The sequence below is a fragment of the Schistocerca gregaria genome, chromosome 3 (genome assembly GCF_023897955.1).
Source record: "Schistocerca gregaria isolate iqSchGreg1 chromosome 3, iqSchGreg1.2, whole genome shotgun sequence".
NCBI lineage: Eukaryota > Metazoa > Arthropoda > Insecta > Orthoptera > Acrididae > Schistocerca > Schistocerca gregaria.
In genome coordinates this window covers 907,491,584-907,514,880 of record NC_064922.1, presented here as the reverse complement: position 1 = coordinate 907,514,880, position 23,297 = coordinate 907,491,584, and the positions used below count along the sequence as shown (strand labels likewise).

General features: G+C 38.6%; 1 protein-coding gene across 3 annotated transcripts in view; it reads left to right on the top strand.

The window, feature by feature from the left end:
- Nucleotides 1-14,066: 14,066 nt before the first annotated feature.
- The window catches only part of LOC126355242 (uncharacterized), a 51,627-nt gene continuing 42,396 nt past the window's right edge, over nt 14,067-23,297 (top strand). For 2 of the 3 annotated variants that reach the window (XM_050005524.1, XM_050005523.1), the window contains exons 1-4: nt 14,067-14,859; nt 16,364-16,570; nt 17,756-17,932; nt 18,711-18,887. In XM_050005524.1, coding sequence (XP_049861481.1) covers nt 17,903-17,932; nt 18,711-18,887 — 207 coding nt within the window. In that variant the 5' untranslated portion in view covers nt 14,067-14,859; nt 16,364-16,570; nt 17,756-17,902. Of the gene's footprint in view, nt 14,860-16,363; nt 16,571-17,755; nt 17,933-18,710; nt 18,888-20,564; nt 20,823-23,297 lie in introns of those variants that run through there. The other variant, XM_050005525.1, reaches the window with a different exon arrangement.

Sequence of the window (23,297 nt, the reverse complement as noted above, 5' to 3'; positions counted from 1 at the left end):
TTTCATAAATCTCTCCCTTGTATGTAGTACGTCTGAATAAAGTTGATAAATGTGAAAGATTTGTGGCATTTGATGTTTCAGCTAGTAACAAATGTCACTTCTTTCATCTGAGTTTTTATTTTGTAGAGTATAACACCATATGTACTTTGAATTAACTCATTGTGAATGAGATGAGATAATCTGGTGAACATAGAGACTGTAGACAAATGGGTTCTCAATTTGTCACCAAACTCAGCCAACAGATGAATTAACTCCACATAATTGCCACAACTGTTGGGAGTCACAGCTTTTCCTGTGGTCTCAAAATGATAAATCTTGTCCTAAAAAGCAGGTGGCTGCTGTCTATCTCTTAAGTATTTCCTGGTTCTTTTTCAGTGTTTCATTGTGTTGTAAAAGGCTTGCACATTTCTGTTCATCTAATTGCATGTAAATCCTACTTTTACTAAATGTGCCCAGGGTTTTACATGTATGGATATGAGATTCTGATTTTTCATGCCTTGAAATCGCACTGTGCAGATTATCAATTCCAAAAAACCATTGTCTTTACTGTTGCAAGGCAATTTGTGCTTCCCATGTATAAGATTAAATGATCGTATGAAATTTCTGTATTTGTTCTCTATCTTCAAATTGCTAATACAGGGTAGGTCAACCTCTTTCAACATGTTCTAACTTTTAACTGGATGACTGTGAGAGAAAAGATTTATTAAAACCATTTAGTATAACATCTCTAACACACTTATTCATTTTGCAAAACAGCTGGCTACAATGTTACTCAAACACAAAAAAAGACAATGCATTCATCCATCAACACTTCATTTGCTACACATGATTTAAAGCATCATATAAAAGTACTTATGTAACAGTAATTGTTTTATTTCTTAGAAAAATAAATTCACAGAATATTTGACTATTTTTTCAAGTTTTGTGCATCAAATATAATGCATTTAAATGTTGAATGGTATTCTGTTATTTTTGGAGTATATAGACCAAGAGAAAGCAGTGAAGTTTCAATCTGTGCTGTGATTTGATATTTTCAATACTTCATTCACATAGTTAGCAACAGCAGTTTGAGAAATATTTCAATCTGCTGTCAATTCACTAATCAAGTTTTTCTTAAATACACTGATTATTTCAAACAATTAAATCTTTTTGTAAAAAAAATAGACCTCACACTAGTCAAGTTGATACAAGAGACTGGAGAATATTTAAGACTTGATTGTTACAATAATGGTAGGGATTCACATCCAAATATAAATATGAGGTTGACACGGTTGGGTTAGTCAGAATGAAAACTTGGGTGTTGCACCAAATACCCACAAAATAATCTAAGAAAAATAAGTGGTCAAAGAGAGAAAAGTGGGAGAGAAACATTAAGAAAACATCACTTAACAACATAAGATATTTTACACCATGAGGTGCATAGCCAACGTACACTGTGAACACCATGTTGTGGGCAGGGGACAGCCACAGGTGAAGCCGAGATATGGGACAGTGAAGCCACCTAATCGTGAATAAAATAAGAGGTGACTGACTAGACCAAGCATTAGCGAATGGTAAATAAATAATATATGAGGGCTATTTGAAAAGTATCCAACCTTTTTTTTTTTTGTTGAAACCAACAATGGTATCAGGGTGCATGCACTCTCTATGTTTTTAGGCATACGTAGTGTGTGTGCCTTAATTTTTTCAAGACAGTGGGGACAGCCCGTTGCTGGCTAGCTGTTTACAAGTGATCTTGTGTAAGTGGTAGTTGTTGCATTTTGTGTTGTGGGCAAAATCACAGAAAAAAATTGAAGAGCATTACTGCATCAAATTTTGTTTTAAGCTTGGCAGTTCTCAAGCTGAAGCAATCCACAACATCTGATAAATGTTTGGTGATGGGGCATTGAGTACCACATACATAAAGGAATGGCAAACCGCTTCAAAGATGGCTGATCATCAGTGAAGAGTGAAACATGTTCAGGTAGGCCCTCAGCATCCATCAATGAGGTTCTTATGGGTCATATAACAACCCTGACAATACAGGATAGATGATTCATGATCAGAGAACTTGCAGAAAAGACTAAAATTAATGCTGGATCTATTCATTTCATTTCAACAGAACATTTAGAAATAAGGGACAAAGGAGGATCTTAGCAAAATTTGTGCCAAAGTTGCCAACAACTGCACCGAAGCAACTTCCCCAACTTTCTTAACATAGTGATCAGTGGTGATGCATGAGTTTATGGGTACAGCCCAGAAACAAAGTTCCAGTCATTGCAGTGGAAGAATGCTTCATCTCCATGGTCTAAGAAAGCAAGGGTGGTCTGCAGCAATGTGAAAGTCTTGCTGACAATTTTCTTTTACTCTATTGGTATGGTACATCATGAATACATTTCAGAAAATACTAATATCAATAAGGAGTACTACCAAGAGGTCCTGCCATACCTTCATGAAGCAGTGAGATACAAATGACTGGACTGGTGAACAGTGGGCTATTGACACCTTCACCACTGTTCTTGGCCAAACACAACATGGCTGTGGCTTGTCAGTCTCCATATTTCCTTGAACTAGCTCTGAGAAGCTGAAGAGATATACTTTGAATGTAACTAGTATCAAACAATCGTATCTGAATAAAAATTGATTTTATAAATAAAGGTTGGATTCTTTTTGAACAGCCCTTATATAAGTGAATAGAAGATGGTGAACTGTACATTGTTGAACTATAAAGTGAAAATTATCTATCTCGACATAAATAGTGAGAGTGCCCAACCATCTGTTAAAAGTGATACAAAAGATGAAATATAAAAAAGCCATAGATGACCCAGTAGTGGCAAGGTGGAATAAAAATAAAATAAATGTAATAACATTAAGTGTCCACAAAGGAAAAATAGTATAAATTACATGAATAATCATGAAGAGATAAAAAGAAAAATACAATTTCTCTGAGAGGCAAACAATGGAAAATCCAGTATGGAATGTAACAATATTAGAGAAAGAAAGTTGCTGCTCACCATGTAGCGGAGATGCTGAGTCGCAATAGGCACAACAAAAAGATTCACACAATTGTAGCTTTAGGCCATTAAGGCCTTTGTCAACAATAGACACACATACAGACATGCACACAAACACATACGCAAAAGCAACTTGCACACACATCCGCAGTCTCAGATAACTGAAACCACAGTGCGAGCAGCAGTAGCAGTACATGATGGGAGTGATGACTGGGTGGGAGTAAGGAGGAGGATGGGGCAGGGAGGGGGAGGGATAGTAAGGTCGGGGTGGCAGACAGTGAAGTGCTGCAGTTTAGACAGAGGGCAGAAGAGACGGGGGGTGAGTGTGGTCAGTAGCGGAAGAGAGACAAATAAAAAGAAATTAAAAGACTGGGTGTAGCGGTGAAATGATGGTTGTGTAGTGCTGGAATGGGAACAGTGAGGGTGCTGGGTGGGTGACGACACTCACTAGCGGAGGTTGAGGCCAGGAGGGTTGTAGAAACACAGGATGTATTGCAGGGAAAGTTCCCACCTGCACAATTCAGAAAAGCTGGTGTTAGTAGGAAGGATCCATACGGCACAGGCTGTGAAGCAGTCATTAAGATGAGGGATATCATGTTTGGCAGCGTGTTCAGCAACAGAGTGGTCCACTTGTTTTTTGGCCACAGTTTGTCAGTAGCCCTTCATGCAGACGGACATCTTGTTGGTTGTCATGTCTACATAGAATACTGCACAGTGGTTGCAGCTTAACTTGTAAATCACATGACTGGTTTCACAGGTAGCCCTGCCTTTGATGGGATAGGTGATGTTAGTGACCGGACTGGAGTAGGTGGTGGTAGGAGGATGCCTGGGACAGGGGTATAAGCCATGAGGTAATGGATTGGGATCAGGGGTTGAAAACTTGGCGGAGAATGTAAGTCAGTTACTCCAGTCCCAGATAATACTGAGTTATGAGGGGCATGCCCCTCTGTGTCCAGACTGTGGGAATTTGGGACGTGGCGGGACATTGGAAAGATAAGGCATAGGAGATTTGTTTTTGTACAAGGTCAGGAGGATCATTATGGTCAGTGAGGGCTTCAGTGAGACTCTCGGTATATTTTGAGAGGGACTACTCGTCACTGCAGATATGATGACCATGGGTTGCTTGGCTGTACGGAAGGGCTGTATGGAATGGGTGGCAGCTGTTGAAGTGGAGGTACTGCTGGTGGTTAGTAGGTTTGATATGGACAGAGGTACTGATGTAGCCATCTCTAAGGTGGAGGTCAACATCTAGGAAGGTGGCTTGTTGAGTTGGGTAGGACCAAGTGAAGCAAATGGGGGAGAAGTTGTTGAGGTGCTGGAGGAATGTGGATAGGGTGTCCTCACCTTCAATCCAGATAGCAAAGATGTCATCAATGAATCTGAACCAGGTGAGGGGTTTAGGATTCTGGGTTTTTAGGAAGGATTCCTCTAAGTGGCCCATGAATAGGCTGCCGATCAGAGCTGTTTGCTGAGAAACAAACGTACAAAAATGTTAAAGATACTAAGGAATATACAATTGATGCTAGTATCATTTAAGCCCAGAAGCCAGAAAACCTCCTATAGAAATCATGCACAGCCAATATTATCTACTCTCTTTCATGTTAATAGCTCCCGTTTTTCTTTCTGTTTTCCACAAGCTCTTTGGCAGTACATCTTATTTATAACACCACTAAACAAATGCAAGAGACATGCATTCTTTTCAGTTTACTTTTTTATTTAATATGAAAAATGATTCTGTAGCAGATCTGCCTGCTTTATTTTCTTCATTTGTTGTCCTCAGTGTCGACATTCTGCATTACCACACTGGATGAAATTAAAGGTTTGTAATTTAGACACTGACTATGGTAAATAATGTAGACAACAGATGCACACTTGCGTTAACTTTCACTTTTCACAACACCCCATGTACACATTTAATATGGCCAGTGCACTATTGTTTAACTTTTCATAAGCTTCATTTATAGTTTGCAGGCAAACATCTACATATTGCTACAATAGTTTACTGTTGTACATCTATGAGCAGTAAGCCTCAGCCGGACACAAGTGGGTATGTGCGACAAGCATCATGTGTTCCTGAACTGACTGCTCCTACCACGTCCCTCATGGGCAGCACCTCAAACCACGCAATTTCAGCTCCTGCGCGCTGCGGTGCTACCACCACTGACAACACAAGCAGTGCACTTGAGCCAAGCATTTCGCCCGTGACCTTGCTGCCACAGGCCGTGCCCTCAGACAATGGACTCAGTAACGGCTCACGAGCTCTCCAAGCTCACACGACCACGGCGCCACTGCTTCGGGCCGGCGGCCATCTTGTCGTGTTGACTCCTGGGACACTTTGTTGCCTCAGCTCCTGTCAGATCCTCTGAGTGGCTCCGAACACCACGACCATGCCTTGCCTGCCCCGCCCGCCAAACATTGTAAACAAACTGCTGGCAACATTTCCGTCATCACCAATGGCACGGTTCACAAGCTTCACCTCACGCCAGGTCCCCTGATCTCCAGTAAACCATTTCGACTTTGTCCTGAGCACCTCTCCGACCTTAAAAATCAGATTTATGAACTACTAAGCTTCGGTGTCATTGAACCCTCTGCCAGTAGCTGGTCTACGCCCATACATATGACACTGTAGAAAGACAGGTCCTGGTGCATGTGCAAAGACTACAGTTGACTAAACGCATGAACAATTATGGACACCTACCCAATACCCAACATTGCTGACTTTACCTGTTCCCTCAAGGTGCGACCATGTTCTCTGTCATGGATTGCAGACGGGCCTACAACCAGATCCCCACGCCACCTGAAGTACACAAGCACACTTCACACCCCCTCGGCGCCTTTTCGATCCCTCCTGGGCGTTTCCAGCATATTCATATTGAAAATGTCGGCCCTCTCTATCTCTCTAACAGCTTTCGTTACGTTCTCTCGTCGATTGACCGAACAACTCGCTGGGTCGAGGCTGTCTCTGTCCCCAATATTACGGCAGAAACTGTCGCTCGAGCTTTTGTCGAGTCATGGGTATCGTGTTTCGGATGTCCAACTATCATCATGACTGACCAGGGCAGACAATTTGACTCAGCCCTGTTCAATAAGATTTGTAAAATTTGCAGCATCCGATGCATCCATACCACAGAATATCACCTGCAAAGTAACAGGCTAGTCGAGTGCTGGCACCGCACTTTCAAGGCGGCTCTTCGATGCCACAACTCTCTATGGATGGAGGCCGTTCCCCTTGTGCTACTCGGCATTCATGCAATTTATAAGGAAGACCTCAAAAGCACAATAGCCCAGTTAGTATACGGCCAGAACATTGTTCTCCCTGGCGAACTTGTGAGCCCTTCCACTTCTCTCCCTCACTCTGACATACCTTCCTTCGTAGACCACATCAGACGTCACTTCATCAACCTCCATACCCTCCCATCAACCAGACATTCCTGCCCGAAATCTCCGGACAATTGCGAGGAAGTCACGCTCTGAAATGACACTGTCCGTGCTCCCCTCCAACCTCCATATACTGGCCCATACCGAGTTCTCCAGCACTCAGCCAAGAACTATGACATCCAGACGAAAGATTCAGCAGTTACAGTGTCTCTCGACAAACTTAAGCCTGCTCATGTTGAGCCTGCTTCTACCCCCCTTGAGGCCACGACCACGCCACTCACTGTCGTGGCTCACGACGCTCCGACCACTCCCCCCACGTCGGACTTGCACACTCGATCGAGTGACGTCCAGCTCCAATTGTCGAGCTCTCCATCGACCTCGCCCTCTACTCCGATCTAACGCACTCCATCGAGTGACCACATGCTCACCACGTCGAGCTTACCTACGATCACACCCTTGCCGCTGGGCCATTTGCTGGTCCCTTTGACCTCTCCACCATCGCCTGCCTCACCCTGTCGAGGTTTCTCACACACCCCCATCTTGAACGTGCTCTCACTTGAGGTGTTTGTGCCTGTCCCCCTTGGACATAATCCATGACATCTCAATAATACTACATGATTATACTCTGTTTGCCACGTGTTTCTCTTCATCCAGTGCTCATGACACAATCTCCGCCATTCCCTGCTACCTGGTGAAATGTGTTCCCCTCCTGCCCAACGTCAACCTGGACATGCTTCATGTGTTCACCAGGCCCACCGGAGACATCGTCATTGTCACTCCGTTCCACCTGCACACCGCTGGCCTACCTGTCACCACACAAACAGCACACCCAGTACAACGCCCGGCTCACTTCAACGACTTCCAGGTTCAGTGGCCGAACCTTCCTTCACGTCATCTACCCACACAGCTCCCTGACGATGCTGTCGAACTGACCATGGGCCGGCTTCTGCCGGACCACTCCAGCCGATGCCTTAGTCATTCCCCCCCCCCCCCCTCTCCTCGGCCTCTCAAGAGTACTCTGTACTGCGCGGTGGCTGGAGGGGTGGGGGGGGGGGGGGGGAGCATTGTCTTTGGGCAGTTCCGCCATGTTCAGTTCTTTGTGAGCCTTGCAAGTGTTTAGGTGAATAAATGAACTACTGCTAAATGGGTGTTGTTTGGTGTAACCAACCTGAACTTCTCCCTCATACATATGGTTTCAAGACAGTATTTTGCTTTGCACACTTATATTGCACTCTAAGACTTTCTAATGACTCTTTGATGTCACTTGTGATCCATGAATTTGATTTTTTGTTCATTTTCGTTTTCTTCAGAGGCAATGAAGAAATATCGTAGCAGTACCGTCAGCAGGGGTAACATTGGCCCACTTTTACACTTGGGACTTGTACGTTACTATACATCCAGTGTATATTAATAAATAATAAGATGCCCATTTTAAGTTAAATGATATTTATTGGTTTAGATAGTAAGCAATTTGCCACTCTTCTTCTTTTGTTAAAATGTGTTTGAAATACATTGCAACCTATATTGCTACATAATTATAAAAAAATTATTGAATCCGTTGAAGTAATATATTTTCTGATTTCTGAAGTCATTTTATCCAACATAATATGATACTCCATTGGAGGGTGGGGGAGGATATAGTCCCCATAGCCCCCCCCCTCCCCCCTCCTTAGCCACTGCCACTGCTTTCTGTGTCCCAGTTTACATTTTTTAACATTAGATTAAAGACCCTAATGCTGTCATTATTAATTAATGTTCTCTAAATATAATTTCTGTTGTCATTTTTCTCATGAGTTTATTCTAGAGTCAATTTAACAGCTTGATGATTAGAGGAACCAGTACCAAGTACCTCAGATTTAAAGCCACATTTTGATTTGTCAATGAATATTTCGTCTATAGTACTGTCACTTTTGCTGCTGTATCTGATGATATCTTCTTCACACATGTCCATATTGTAAGTTTTTAGTAGATTAACAAGTTTCTGCCCTTTTTTACAGCTGTCCATTGAAATTCCCAAGCACAATTATGTATTTTGACTGACTACTTAGATAGTTCAGAAGATTTTCCAAAATTTCAGAGAACAACTCAAAATTGCCAGATGGGGATCTATATATACATGCAATTATAATTTTACTATCTGTTAGTTCACATAAACAATATTCAAAATATTTTTCAATATACCAGAAATTTTTAAACCTAATTTCCTTTGATTTAACATCTGTTTTTACATATACAGAGTATTACAAAAAGGTACGACCAAACTTTCAGGAAACATTCCTCACACACAAATAAAGAAAAGATTTTATGTGGACAGGTGTCCAGAAATGCTTAATTTTCATGTTAGAGCTCAAGTTAGTTTCTTCCACCTACGCTCAATGGAACACGTTATCATGATTTTATACAGGATACTCTACCTGTGCTGCTAGAACATGTGCCTTTACAAGTACGACTCAACATGTGGTTCATGCACGATGGAGCTCCTGCACATTTCAGTCGAAGTGTTTGTACGCTTCTTAACAACAGATTTGGTGACCGATGGATTGGTAGAGGTGGACCAATTCCATGGCCTCCAGGCTCTCCTGACCTTAGCCCTCTTGACTTTCATTTATGGGGGCGTTTGAAAGCTCTTGTCTACGCAACCCCGGTACCAAATGTAGATACTCTTCATGCTCGTATTGTGGACGGCTGTGATACAATACGCCATTCTCCAGGGCTGCATCAGCGCATCAGGGATTCTATGCAATGGAGGGTGGATGCATGTATCCTCGCTAACGAAGGACATTTTGAACATTTCCTGTAACAAAGTGTTTGAAGTCACGCTGGTACGTTCTGTTGCTGTGAGTTTCCATTCCATGATTAATGTGACTTGAAGAGAGGTAATGAAATGAGCTCTAACATGGAAAGTAAGTGTTTTTGGACACATGTCGACAAACATATTTTCTTTCTTTGTGTGTGAGGATTGTTTCCAGAAAGTTTGGCCATAACTTTTTGTAACACCCTGTATACATGTTCCACCCCCTCTGCATGTTTCCCTGCAAAAGCTTCTGATCAACTGGAAGTCTGAAATCCCAACAGCACATTTTTGTATTTCTTGCAGCCAGTGTTCAGTTACACACAAGATAGAAATCTCCTTCAGTGAAGCATTCAAAAGGACCTCTAGCTCATATAGCTTATGGTTAAGCCCTAACCATTGTGATACAGGAGAGTTAAAGAATTATTCAGTATTATGAGAGGTATATTTCTTGCCTGGGTAGTTCTTTGAAGAGCAGGCTCTTGTCTTCTTTTCATTTCCAACATGATTTTCACCTCCTGGGAGCCCTGGACTTCTTTTTGGTTGTTTTCTTCTACAGTGGATTTGGCATAAAAAATCATTCATATGTTGTTTGGATGCTAACTTCTGCCTGGTGCTTCATCATGATCTGTTGTTTTTAACTTCTGTCCAATCTGGTACGGCTTCCTCCTCAGTCTTTTCACATGGTGATATTGTCTTCTGTGCTGGTTCCCTGCCATTTGTTCATTCCACTGAAGGCATATTTACTGTTAACTTTTTTGTTTCTTCTTCTGTTATTTCCGTATACTGTCATGATATTGACTTCTGTGTTGCTTCCTTGTCACTTGTTTGTTCCCTAGTACGCATATTTACTGTTAATTTTTTTGTTTCATCTTCTGTTATTTTCCCATATTGTAAGCATTCAGTTCTGGTGAGTGACTGATCTGCCTGTTGCAAGCAGTTAACAGAGATCAGTGATGGTGTGGTGGGCTGAATCATGGTTGAATAATGAAGGTTCCTGACAATCAGTTTAAAATTCACAGTTGCAAAATCTAATGCAAATTCTTCACAGAAGAATGGACAAAATGGTAGAAGATGATCACAGGGAAGATCACTCTGGATTCTGAAAAAAAGTAGATCACACAAGGCAATACTGGCCATATGACTTATCTTAAAAGTTAGGTTAAACAAAAGCAAATCTACATTTACAACATTTGTAGACTTAGACAAAGCTGTAGACAATATTAACTGGGATGCTTTCTTTGAAATTCTAAAGGCAGAAAGGGTAAAATGCAGGGAGCAAAAAGCTATTTACAGCTAATAGAGAAACCATTCAAATGGCAGTTATAAGAGTTGAGGTACACAAAAGGGAAACAATGGCTGAGAAGGGAGCAGAGACATGGTTGTAACCTATTCCTGATGTTATTCAGTGTATACATTGAACAAGTGTAAAGGAACTTGAAGAAAAATTTGGAGTAGGAATTAAAATCCAAGAAGAAGAAACAAAAACTTTTGAGGTTTGGCGATGACACCGCAATTCTGTCAGAGACAGCAAAGGACTTGGAAAAGCACATGAATGGATAACAGATAATGTATTTGTAGATAAGTATATTTGCAATAATTTAACTGTGAAAAATATTATAAATGGCCTCTCAGATCATGAAGGGCAATTTCTCACCCTAAACTAAATTAATGTACAAACGAAAGAACTACTGAAGGCTTTAATCAGCAATTACAGTTAGTAGACTGGTCTCCTGTGTATGCTGCAATTGATGTTAACTCAAAATTTAATATATTTATCAATAAAGTTACAACGCTCTTTAAAGAACCATTTCCAAAAATGCCAGTGAAAGAAAACCTGTTAAAATCTGGAAACAAGCCTTGGATTACTAAAGGCACCAAAATTTCTTGTAAAACAAGAAGAGAACTATATGCAGCAGCCAAAAGATGAAATGATCCCAGTAGGAATATGCACTATAAAGTTCTGAATATGATCATACAAGCAGCAAAGGACATTTGTGTGAAGACAGAAATTGATTACCCAAGCAATAAAGTAAAAACTATTTGGAATTTTGTAAAGAAGGAAACAAGAAAAATTCCGTTTGTAGTGAAAATATCCAAATAAAAAGTGAGGGTCATCTTGTTAGCAATCCAAAAATAGTTCCAGATCCATTAAAGAAATATTTTTAACTGTAACAGAAAAAATAGGTTTACAAGGTTCCATGATCCAAGCCACCAATCTTTTAAAAGCCAGAATACCTAGCTCAGTACAACACATGAAGGTAACAACAGTCACTCTTTAAGAAATTAAAAGAGTTATTAAATGACTGAGAATTAAAACTCTACTGGGATGATAATATTTCCAACAAATTATTAAAATACTGCTACAGTGATGTAAGTAAAGTCCTTTGCCATATTTTTGATCCATCACTTAAGCAAGGAATAGTTAATAAGAGGCTTAAGTACGCAGTTGTAAAACCACGGTATAAAAAGAGAGAAAAGACGTATGCTGCTAACTATCGGCCAATATCACTACTGACAAGTTTTTCAAAAGTTTTAGAGAAACTAATGCATGCCAGGATAGTTAAGCATCTCAGGAATCAAAATATCCTCAGCGAAAGTCAGTTTGGATTTCAGAAAGGTTTGTCAACAGAAGATGCAATATTTGCATAGGCTGGCAGTCTTGGAATCTATCAACAAAAAACTAAATGTGGTTGGGATTTTCTGTGACCTAACAAAAGCATTTGACTGTATTAGTCACCAGATTCTTTTACAAAATGCTGCACATCTCAGTATAAGTGATTCATCAGGGTAATGGCTTGACTCGTACCTGTCAAGCAGGAAACAGAAAGTTGTAGTGGATAGTCAAAATGGAGTCCTATTATCCTCAGAATTGGGTACCATCACATCTGGAGTGCCCCAAGGCTCAGTTCCGGGCCCCCTGCTTTTTATTAGCTTTATAAATGATCTGCCTCTCTGTATGGAATGTTGTAGATTAACGATTTTTGCTGGTGACACTACACTACTTATTGATAAATCAGTAATCTTGAGGAAACAGCAAATAAGGTTTTAAGTGAAACAGTGAACTGCTTGAACATTAATGACCTTTCTTTAAATTACATTAAAACAAACTACAAACAGTTCCCTACAACATTCAAAGATGAATAAATAGTGGTAAAAATAGGTGAGCAGACGATAACCAGGGTGAAAACCTCAAAATACCTAGGCTTGCATATTGACAGCAAACTGAACTGGATCTTTGTGAAAGACTGAGTTCAAGAACTTTTGCATTATGCATTGTTTCGTCTTATAGAAGTATGGAAACCATTAAGTCAGCCTATTATCGTTATTTTCATGCCATTCTGGTATACAGAATTATATTTTGGGGTAATCAGCACTGGCTAGATAAGTACTGTGTGTACAAAAAAGAGCCAAAAGCATCATGTGTGGAGTCCATCCTAGACTCACACTCAGGAATCTTTTTAAGAAACTTGGGATCCTTACATCCACTGTGCAATATATATTCTCTTTGATGTGCTTCATAAGGAAAGAACAATCCATTTTTAAACTGAATAATGAGTATTATGAGACGAGAAGAAAACATGATATACACTATGAACAGGCAGATCTAAGTATGGTACATAAAGGAGTCCATTCATGGGCTGTAAGATTTTTAACGCCCTCCCTTCAACAATTAAGTATTTGGTAAAAGATGAGTTTTTGTTTAAAACATTTTAAGGCAGTTCCTATTACAGGGATCATTTTATACCATAGAAGAGTTACTGAACTACAGAGTTCAGCATTTGTTGTATTGTTAAATGCAAATATGTGCCCAAATTTACATTTGAAATCCTTACAATCTTTTATTGTAAAAACATATTTTGCAATATTTATTTTCTGTGTCACTTATTATTTTGTAATATTTATTTATCTCTCAAAATTGATTTTCTGTAGCAGAACCTAAGTTACTGTTTACTTTACCGGTAATATGAAATAATTTTGTTTGTTTATATGTGCTTTGATAGGTTTCTGACAAGTTCCATATCCTGTAATACTGTCACAACATGGATCACCGGAAGAAGAAATAAATAAATAAATGGACACTGTCTTGAAACTTTAAGGCAGTAGATGAGTTTCATTAATTGGCCAGCAAAAAAACAGTTGATGACCGAAGCAGAGAGGATATAAAATGTAGAATGGCAATGGCAAGAAAACCGTGTCTGAAGAAGAGAAATTGGTTAACATAGATTAAGGGTTATTAAGTCTTTGGTGAAAGTATTTGTATGGAATGTAGGCTTGCAGCTACTGCAATGAAACATGTACAATAAACAATTTAGCCAAGAAGAGAACCGGAGCTTTCGAAGTGTAGTGCTGTAAATAATATATGAGATCACATAACTAATGAGGAGATATTCAACAGAACTGAGGAAAAAAGGAATTTGTGGTGCAACCTGACAAGAGGGAGGAACCGGGTAATAGAACACGTCCTCAGAAATGAAGGGATCACCAATTTAGTGTTGGAGGGAAGTGTGGGGCATAACAAATGTAATGGAATACCAAGAGAAGGATATAGTACGCAGATTCAGAAGGATGTTGGCTGCAGTAGTTATTTGGAAATGAAAAGGCTTGTACAGGATTTTGTAGCAACAGTGACAGCAATAAGTTAACCTGTTCTACAGCTTTTCTGGAGATAATTCTACCTTTTTCCAAAACAAAAACTGTCAAGCATTTCGTTCTGCTTAGGTGAAGATTCTGTATCACATTAAGATGAAATGAGACATTTTCTGTTTTCTATTATATAACGTACTTTAAACTCTATTTGAACGTTACGGTTTAACATACACTAAAAACACACAGTTTTTTTTTTTTTTTTTTTTTACTTTCAAATAATATTTCAATTTGAGCAGGCATAGGTTGGCAACCACACAGAAGGCTGTGAATTGCCTTGTTTTGATGCCATCGTTGTTGCGGCTCAGAATCAGTTCTTTGTTTAGAAGTATGGAAAGTGGTGTGCCGTGTGGTATGAAAGCGCAAAGAAAGTTGATATTTGGCGCGGTAACAAGCGGTAGCGACGGTAAAGGTTGCAATAAATACAGTCGTGCCCAACAGACACAGCGCCGAGTGTCTACATTATTTGCGCGTTTAGATATTTATGTTGTGTATATCAGTTATTGCCGCTTTATATTTGTATAAGATGGATAAGTGGAAAAGTAAGTTAAAGAAACGCAAATTTTAGGGTAACATACCTCAGACCTGAATTTGCGTTCGAAGCAGTAGAAAAAACATGTGCCAACAGTCAAGGGAGCGTAAATAACATATATTATTCCCGCTAGTAGTTGGTGCAGTTGTAGGGAATCACAATTTTGTAGTAACCTTTCGCTACAATGGTGGTAGTCAAACCTATATTCAAAGATTGCTGAATCCAGAGCTACTAATGAAATGTTTGTATGGGAAGACCTAGAATGTGAATGAAACACTCAATAATGTTGTGTGATGTATGCCTAAACATGTTTTTGCTGGCCCTATGACTGATGTTAGCAGTTTCTGGTGCTGTAATAACTTTTGATGGCAGGAACTATAAAAGACTGAAAATTCTGGAAAAGGTAGGGATGAAATTAGGGCAGAACTCACCTTGAGGTCTGCAAGAAATGGATTGCATCGTGTAGTCCATGCAGAGTTTGCTGCTCAGTAAATGACGAAAGGAGCAAGAAAGATAAGGTAAGGAAATAAATATCTGAAACCAATAGAACCGTTTATCCTCTCCTTTCCATAGCAAAATGTTTTGTGTGCAACAACTTGATATACTGGTAAAACTGATTAATTCATAAATTTCATACGTCAGTAGCCTACTGTGAGATCAGACACTAGGTTAACTTTCAAGTGGTACACATAACGAGTTGTATGTCACACGGCTTCCCATTCATCACCCCAAGGCAAGAAAATCATAGATATGAAGCAAATACAGGATTAATAATAACAATAGAAGTATCATTCCTCAAGCTTGATGCAGTTGTTTACATTAATGTATGTCTTTGAAAATGTTCTTTGGTGAATACCATTTTTGAAAGTTCAAGAATGTTGTTTTCCCTTACATCATGAAGCAGTGCCCTGGTCTGTGCTGAGTTGGATAATGCCTGATGCACAAAAGTCACTCTACAATGTTTTGGAACTAAGCTCCTTAACTGAAGTTTCACATTTGAGCAGTCTGAGTACCCATGCAAACACTGCAAAAGGAAACATTCTTGTGCATATGTAGTTGTCTGTTGTGTAAATATTTACTTCTGCTGCTTACATATTTAGGAAGACAAAATTATGATAGTGAATTGTAACACATGTATTTATAAATCCTGTTTGTGATATAGACACTGGTGGAGGTGTGAAATCATGACGTGAGGTGTTGCAGATGCTTGCAAATATATTCCCTTAGTGCTTGACCCAGTATACATTCATTTGATGAAACACAGGTGTGGCAGTAATTGTAGAAGGTAAGATCAAATTAAACACTCAAGGGGGACGAAAGAATTCTGGAGTACTGCTTCTGTCAAATCCTGCATACTACACTTGCGGCTATTCAGAGAAATTGAGGGAAGATGACTTATAAACATGATGTGGATTATAGTAGTATTGTTTCTTCTGGACCTGTCAGTGCAAATGAATTGGTTTGCCCCCTACAACAGTTTCTGGGACACTGCCTGGCTAATAATGGAGCTCAATGAATGTAGTCAGATCTGTGAAATACCTAAGAACTGAAACAAAAACAGTAAATTAAGCACTGCAGACATGGTCTATATCAGCAGTACTGTGCTGATAATATGAAGACACCAAGTTTGTTTCTTGTTTATCCCTTCCTCTTTTTTTGTATGGTGGGAAGAAGTAGAGGAGAGTCATCTCAGCCTATGAACACCTATGAAACACTTTCAAATATGCAGTGATGCTGACACAAACGCCGCCATGGTTGTCAGTTAAAAGTTATTCAATGAATTGGAAGATGTACATTTATGGATTTTATTGTTATACGAAAGTGCAATTATATTTTTTTAATTTTTTTGTATAAAATAAGTAGGTAATAGATTAAAGTATTTCATATTTTGTTTAATTTGTATATTGCCACATTAAAAAAAATATTATTATTAAAATTACAACCCTTGTCTTTCTTGTGAGAGAGTATTCTATTATGTCTATAGTTTACACCATATAGATTGACTTCATTTCTCATTTGCAGGCAATTTTTTGTGCATACGGTGTGGTCGATCATATACTGCAAAACGTAATCTCTCCAGTCACCAACGATTTGAATGTGGTGTTGTTCGCCAGTTTGTTTGCTCCTTGTGTGGAAAGAAGTTTAAGCGCAAACACCATCTCAAGGATCACATCAAGTGTTATCACAGAGCTTATCAAGGGACAGCTGCCATAAGCTAGCCATTTAGTGGTATGCACATCTTTCACAGCACAAATCTAATTTTGTAATTGCGAAACAACATAAAATCTTATACTCATCTTATGTATTACAAGGTGTTGGCGTAAGATTTAATGATTAACTTTAAACAGTAAGCTATATAATTAATTTTTGTGTGTGTTTATAAGTGCCTGTTTGCAGTATTTCATTATTGACTGCGGCAGAAGTGTTGTAGCTGTGTTAGACCAAATCAGATTACTTCTTTAGCCATATGGATTGAATGGACACAGCTGCAACATTTCTGTTACTGCTGACAGCCAAATACCACACTATACCTCACTTTAGCCATAGGCTGCACTTTTTTTGTTATGCTGCTGTAGTGATGTGCCCTGTGCTGTGGCACAGATGTGTTCATGATGTGTACCAGGACTTCAGGTGTGAACCTGCAAGCAAATAAAAGTTAATTGCATTACATTATTTCTTTATTTAAGTGATCTTTAAAACTTTGTTACTACTACTTGTACAAATTTGTTACATTACTACTTCCAAGCTGTGTTGACATTTTATGAAGATTTGCCCTTTGTCCAGATAAATATGTGGTTGTAGAACTGATAAAGCAACAGGTGCCACTTGTTGTAAAGTCTACTTAGTAATAAATAAAACTTGCTTCATGAAAAAAAAATTAAGAATTAACTCTCCTTTCTTTTCCTTTAGACTGACAAAAATTAACTGATAAAAACTAAAGTGCTGTATCAGACTTTGCCTCTGTGCCATGGGCTGCACTTTTTTGTTTTTCTGCTGTAGTGATGTGCTACTGTGCTGTGTAACATTGGTGGCTTCTGATGCACAACAGCCAGGCTTGTTCATGGTGACCAGCAAAATTTTTTCCTGGGGAATTATGCTCTGTAACAGGATTCAGTCACCGCATTGAAACCGAAAGACAATCTTTATTATTTAATAAGCAATGAACAGTACATACAGGCTGCCAAAGTAGGATCATTTAAAAATCTTACACCAAGGTGGAAACTACATGTATATTTTTTCTTTGATTAGAAATGCAGTTTGTTCTAAAACTATTGATTGGACAGTATGTGACAATGAAGTGCTTCCATATGCAGATAATTAAAAATGTTTCATTCAGACTGATATGGCGTGATAGTGTGCACTAATGTATTTACTTATTTGAAAATGTCTCCTGATTACAGTTTTCATTTGCAGGCAAGTTTTTATGCATTTGCTGTGGCCGATCATATACTGCAAAGCGTAATCTCTCCAGTCACCAACAATTTGAGTGTGGTGTTGTTCGCCAATTCATTTGCGTGGTATGTGAAAGGGGGTTTAAACGCAAACACCATCTCATTTATCATGTCAAGAGATGCCACAAAGCTCAACAAGGTAAGAATCCAGAAGGTAAATAATTACTCATGGAAGGCATAATTATTGATTTATGTGCATTCATTTGTACTGTCCTCTTATTGCACCTCTTTATTTTTACTACTTGTACTGATTTGTTACATTAGTTTTATGCTGTGTTGACATTCTATGAAGATTTGCTCCTTGTCTAGATAAATATGTGGTTGTAGAACTGATAGAGCAACAGGTGCCATTTGTTGTACGGTCACCTTAGTAATAAATAAAACTTGCGTCCTGAAAAAAATTAAGAACTCAGGACTTCTTTGTTTTCCTTTAGAGAGACAAAAATTAACTGATACAAAGTAAAGTTCTGTATCAGACTGTGCCTCTGTGCTCCATCTTCTAACATTGGTGGCTGCTGATGCACAGGTCCCAGGCTTGTTCGTGGTAACAAGCAAAGTTTTTCGTGGGGAGTTATGCTCTGTAATAGGAGCCAGTCAACATACTGCAAAACCAAAAGACAAGCTGCTTTATCGAATGAGCAATGAAATGTACATACAGGCTGCCAAAGTATGATCACATAAAAATCTTACACGAAGATGAAAACTACATGTATATTTTTCCTTTGATTAGAAATTAAGTTTGTTGTAAAACTATTGAATGAACAGTATGTGACAATGAAGTGCTTCATTCCTTTTTTGTCTGTGGCTCTAAATGCAGATAATTAAAAAGGTTTCATTCTGACCAATATGTTATGATAGTGTGCGCTAATATATTTACGTATTTGAAAATGTGTCCTGATTACAGTTTTCATTTGCAGGCAAGTTCTTATGCACTCGCTGCGGCCGATCATATACTGCAAAGCGTAATCTCTCCAGTCACCAACGATTTGAGTGTGGAGTTGTTTGCCAATTCATTTGCGCAGTATGTGAAAGGGGGTTTAAACGCAAACACCATCTCACTTATCATGTCAAGAGATGCCGCAAAACTCAACGAGGTAAGAATCCAGAAGGTATATAATTACTCATGGAAGGCATAATTATTGATTTATGTGCTTTCAAGTGTATTGGCTTGTTAATTCACCTCAAATTAAATTGTTTGAATGAGCAACAAATTAGAAATGTCAGTTTAAGCAAATGCTTGAATAATGTAATAGAATAGCAAACGCTGTTTATTTCAAATTAGGAAGTGGTTTATGGTGATCTCTTTTCTTCTTTCATTATCTTATTATTCCTGTTTACTGTCCATACTGGGATCTGATACTCCTGGTGACGTTTCTCCTTTACGTATTTATTCTGTGTATTAACAAACTTATAGTATTCCTAGACTAGCTTCTTACAGACAGTTTACATACAAGCAAAGACTGAGAAGATCAAATACCTATACAAGATTGGCAACTAAAGTAATAAGTCTAATGGCGTAGTGTACATCTGACGTCATGGTCATGCTTTTGTGTGCGGTAGTGACCCATAATGGCTTCCTTGAAATAAGCTTCCAACTTGTTGATGAGCTTCAAATAAGTGTTCACAACTTTTTCAAGAATTTGCTCTTTACAATGCATTCAGAATATGAGGGTTAGTCATTTCAAACAATAGTTGCCTTCAGGGTTTCATAGTGTGATATACCAAGAGAAATTTTTGTTTGCTTTCCTAACATCTTAAATTGTACTCACTTAAACAGAATTCCAGCTACATAGCTGTGGAATTATTTACTGAATGAAATGTTGAGAATGCTAGCAATGATATGTAAATCTAAAACTTTACTTTCATGTTGTGATGTAAGTACAATGTTTTTGTTCGTTTCTAAAAGCAGTCATTGTACTCGGGTAATGAATCTATTATTTGTATAGATATACTGACACATGTAATGTTGTGCAAGCTGCCATTAAAGATAACAGATGTTTTACACTCTTACTGTTGCATAAAGAAAGTAACATTTTGTGCGAACTTTACAAAATCAGCATTCTAAAGTCATTCTACACGAATCATTGTCTTGTTTATGTATTTCTTTGGCAATGATAAACTCTTTGGAATTTTTAATTAGTGAGCATGTTGAGACATATATGTGCCTATCAGGAATTTCTGAAGCAGTAATAAGGTGTTTTTTTGGATAATACTACAAACTGAGAATCTTGTTCAAATTAAGGCAGTTGCAGTATGGCATATTTGTATTTCCGACAGTAAATTGAAGCTAAGAGCTGACGTAGAATAACTAATTTTTCAGTACTCAGTTGGCACTTTGTTGCTTTGAAAACATTTCTCTAAAGTAACAGAACTTAACATTACTGCAAAATTCAGGGTTTATATTATTTGATTAACATGTACAAGGTAATAGTTCATTTGTTGCAGGGTCTAATTAAGTAAAAATAGACGTGATTATTAACATGTTCAGTAAAATGAATTGATCTGACTGTTTCATTCAAAGACCTCATTTATATCTTTCTGATTGCTTGAGTATTTGATAGGTTCAGCTTGTTATGTTTTTACAGCAAGGTCAAGTGTATCAGGACTGCAGACATGTATCAGCAACAAATAATTAGTTATTTGCATAACTTTATTTATTTATTCGAATTAATCGTTTAAATCTTATGATCGCTCCTTGTACAAATTTCCAAGTATTTTTACCTTTAATGCTGTGTTGATAGCTTATGAACCATTTGCTCCTTTTTTTTTAGGTACATGCATTCATATGCAGTCAGATAACTCATAGAGAAATAGGCACCATTTGCTGTATTATCGGTTTATTCAGAAATAAAACTTACTTAATGAAAAAAAAAATTGTTTTTCTGTAGACAGATGCAACATAACTGATACTCAAGAAAGTGGTGTATCAGACTGTCTTTGTGCTTCAACATGTAGCTTTGCTGGTTTTTGATGTGCTGGCTCCAGGCTTTGTTCCCACTGACCACTTTCATTTTTTCTTGGGGCATTATGCTCTGTAACGGGATCCAATCAACCTACTGAAACCAAAAGAGAAGCTGCTTTATCAAATAATAAGTGAAATGTGCATTATGCTGCCAAAGTGGGAATACATGAAAGACTTACACCAAGATGGAAACTACATGTTCATGTGCATACCGCAGCTGTATGTATGGATAGCATTCAACACCTTGTGTAGGGATAGGAGGTTCGCGTTAAGGAATACTGAGATCATATGAATGTGAATGTTCCCATCAATGAACATCAGCATTGAAAACTTTCAAGAAAATTAGTATTCTCATGTGCTCTGAGTCTTGCTTAACAGTCTTAATGTATAGTAATTAAGAATTTTGCACAATTAAGCACATAAGATCTGTGGATGAGGAAAGTCTGCATGAAAATGATTCACTTTGTCTTTTGATGCACACCATTACTTGTGACAAAACATGTTTTTTGGAATGATTCAGAAATCAAACTCTGAAGTCGTGAATAGATCCCTTATACATCAACAATGAACCAGCTTAAAATCAAATGCAGGCTGATTTGGCTTTTTGGAGACATTGTCAATATGAAACTTGTACCTGAAGACATTGAATTAGCATAATTAATAAGAAATGTTAGGCAGCCTTTGAAAAAGGGTTGGTTATTTATGCTCTGGCATATGTTAAAACTTTATTGGATACACTGAAACACACAGTAAATTATACAAAGTTCATGAGTTTGTGATCTGTGAATTTTTGAAGACTTTAAATGAAAACAGTTACAGTTAACATAACTTGAATTGCAGTGGCACAAACGATTTGCAGGCGAGCCTTAAATCTATCACTTTGCTTGAATCTATCACTTTGCTCAAATCTATCACTTGGCTGAAATATTATCACAGCCTTTTAAAGTAGAACTTAGTCATATGTGACAAGCTGGCTGGAGATGCTGTGCTGCCTGCTGCACACAGTGATCCCACTGGATAAGGGTCTAATGAGGCATATCAATAGTATGATATCATCCCTCGAGACAACCTACAGGATTTTTGGCAAATAAAAACATCCCTGTTGCTTCTCAGTCCACTTATTTCCCAGATCGCAGTGAATCCAAATACTTTGTTTTTATGGTGGTAGAAGTGCAACGAAAGGACAGCATACTTGAACAACAGAAATCATTATAGCATCCTTAATTGACCAGAGGGAGTCTTTTTAGTCACCATGTACTAGCATTATTTTGAAGAGTAGAGTCAAAGGTATGGGCTCTGTGTGGTTTCTCAAGGCACATACTTCCAAGATTACTTAATTTGTTATGTAAGAAGCTTGTTAAACATCAAACTCAAAAACTATACTGTACATTACTGAAGAATAGATAATAACCACAGAAAAAATTATTTGAAATGTATAATTAAATATAAATAAACATATGCTTTAAGAATAAGGTGTGCAAGGCAGTGCAAAATCAAAAACATTGAATTTGAGGACTTTGTGTAAGCATAGCATTAATTTAAGAATGGAAAATCCAGGATAGAATGACAACAATAAGGAAACAATAGATTGCTACTCACCAGACAGAAGAGTCCCAGACAGGCACAATGAAATAGAATGCCAGAAACAAATCCAGATGAAAGACTGTTCCATACGTCTTCCCACTACCGCCTACTCCAGTCAGTCACAGGCATCTACTACCCAATTGAAGGCAGAGCTGTTTAGGAAGGCAGCCACATGATTTACAATCTACATGGGCATGACAAGTAATAAGCTGTTTGCCTGCACGAATGGCCATCACCAGGCTTTGGCCGAGACACAGCTGGGCATGCTGCCTAGCATGATGTGCATCACTTTTAAGACTGCTTAACAGCCGGTTTGTCATCTAGATTCTTCCCATCAACACCAGTTTTTCTGAACTATGCAGGTATAACACTCTTTGTAACGTATCCTTTGTTTCCATAACCCTCTGGCCTTTGGACTTTGCTAGGCTCTGCCTTCCACCCACCTGTGCCCTTCACAGTTCGCACTTTGGTACTGCACATACCTTCCAGTGCACCTGCATCGTCCTTTTCCCATCCGTACTTTACTCCTCCTCCCTCCTCTTCCCGTCCTCCCTCTCCCTCCTCAATACAGCCTTCCAGTGTTGGATTCAGGATATCCCTGCAAGCTTCCACAGGCACCATTGGCTTCTTCTCCTACTATCCTCCCCTCTCTCCACCAAATAAGTCAGATGCAGTTACAGTGGGACCTTAGTGTTCGGAGATGACAGTGGTAAAGTGTGTTTGAGTTGTGCTCATGTGAATCTCTCTTGAGTTTTCTTCATGTGGTAATAGATTTGCTGAGAAAATTGAATATTTCTTGGATTCTTTTTCATTGTGCTCGTCTTAGACTCAACACCTCCTCTATATTTATTTATTTATTTGTTTTGATCTGTCTCTGTGCATTTTTATGTGATCGATGTCATCATGGGGAATTAACTTACATTGCACAAATACATTTTGTTGACAGCTACAGTGCAAA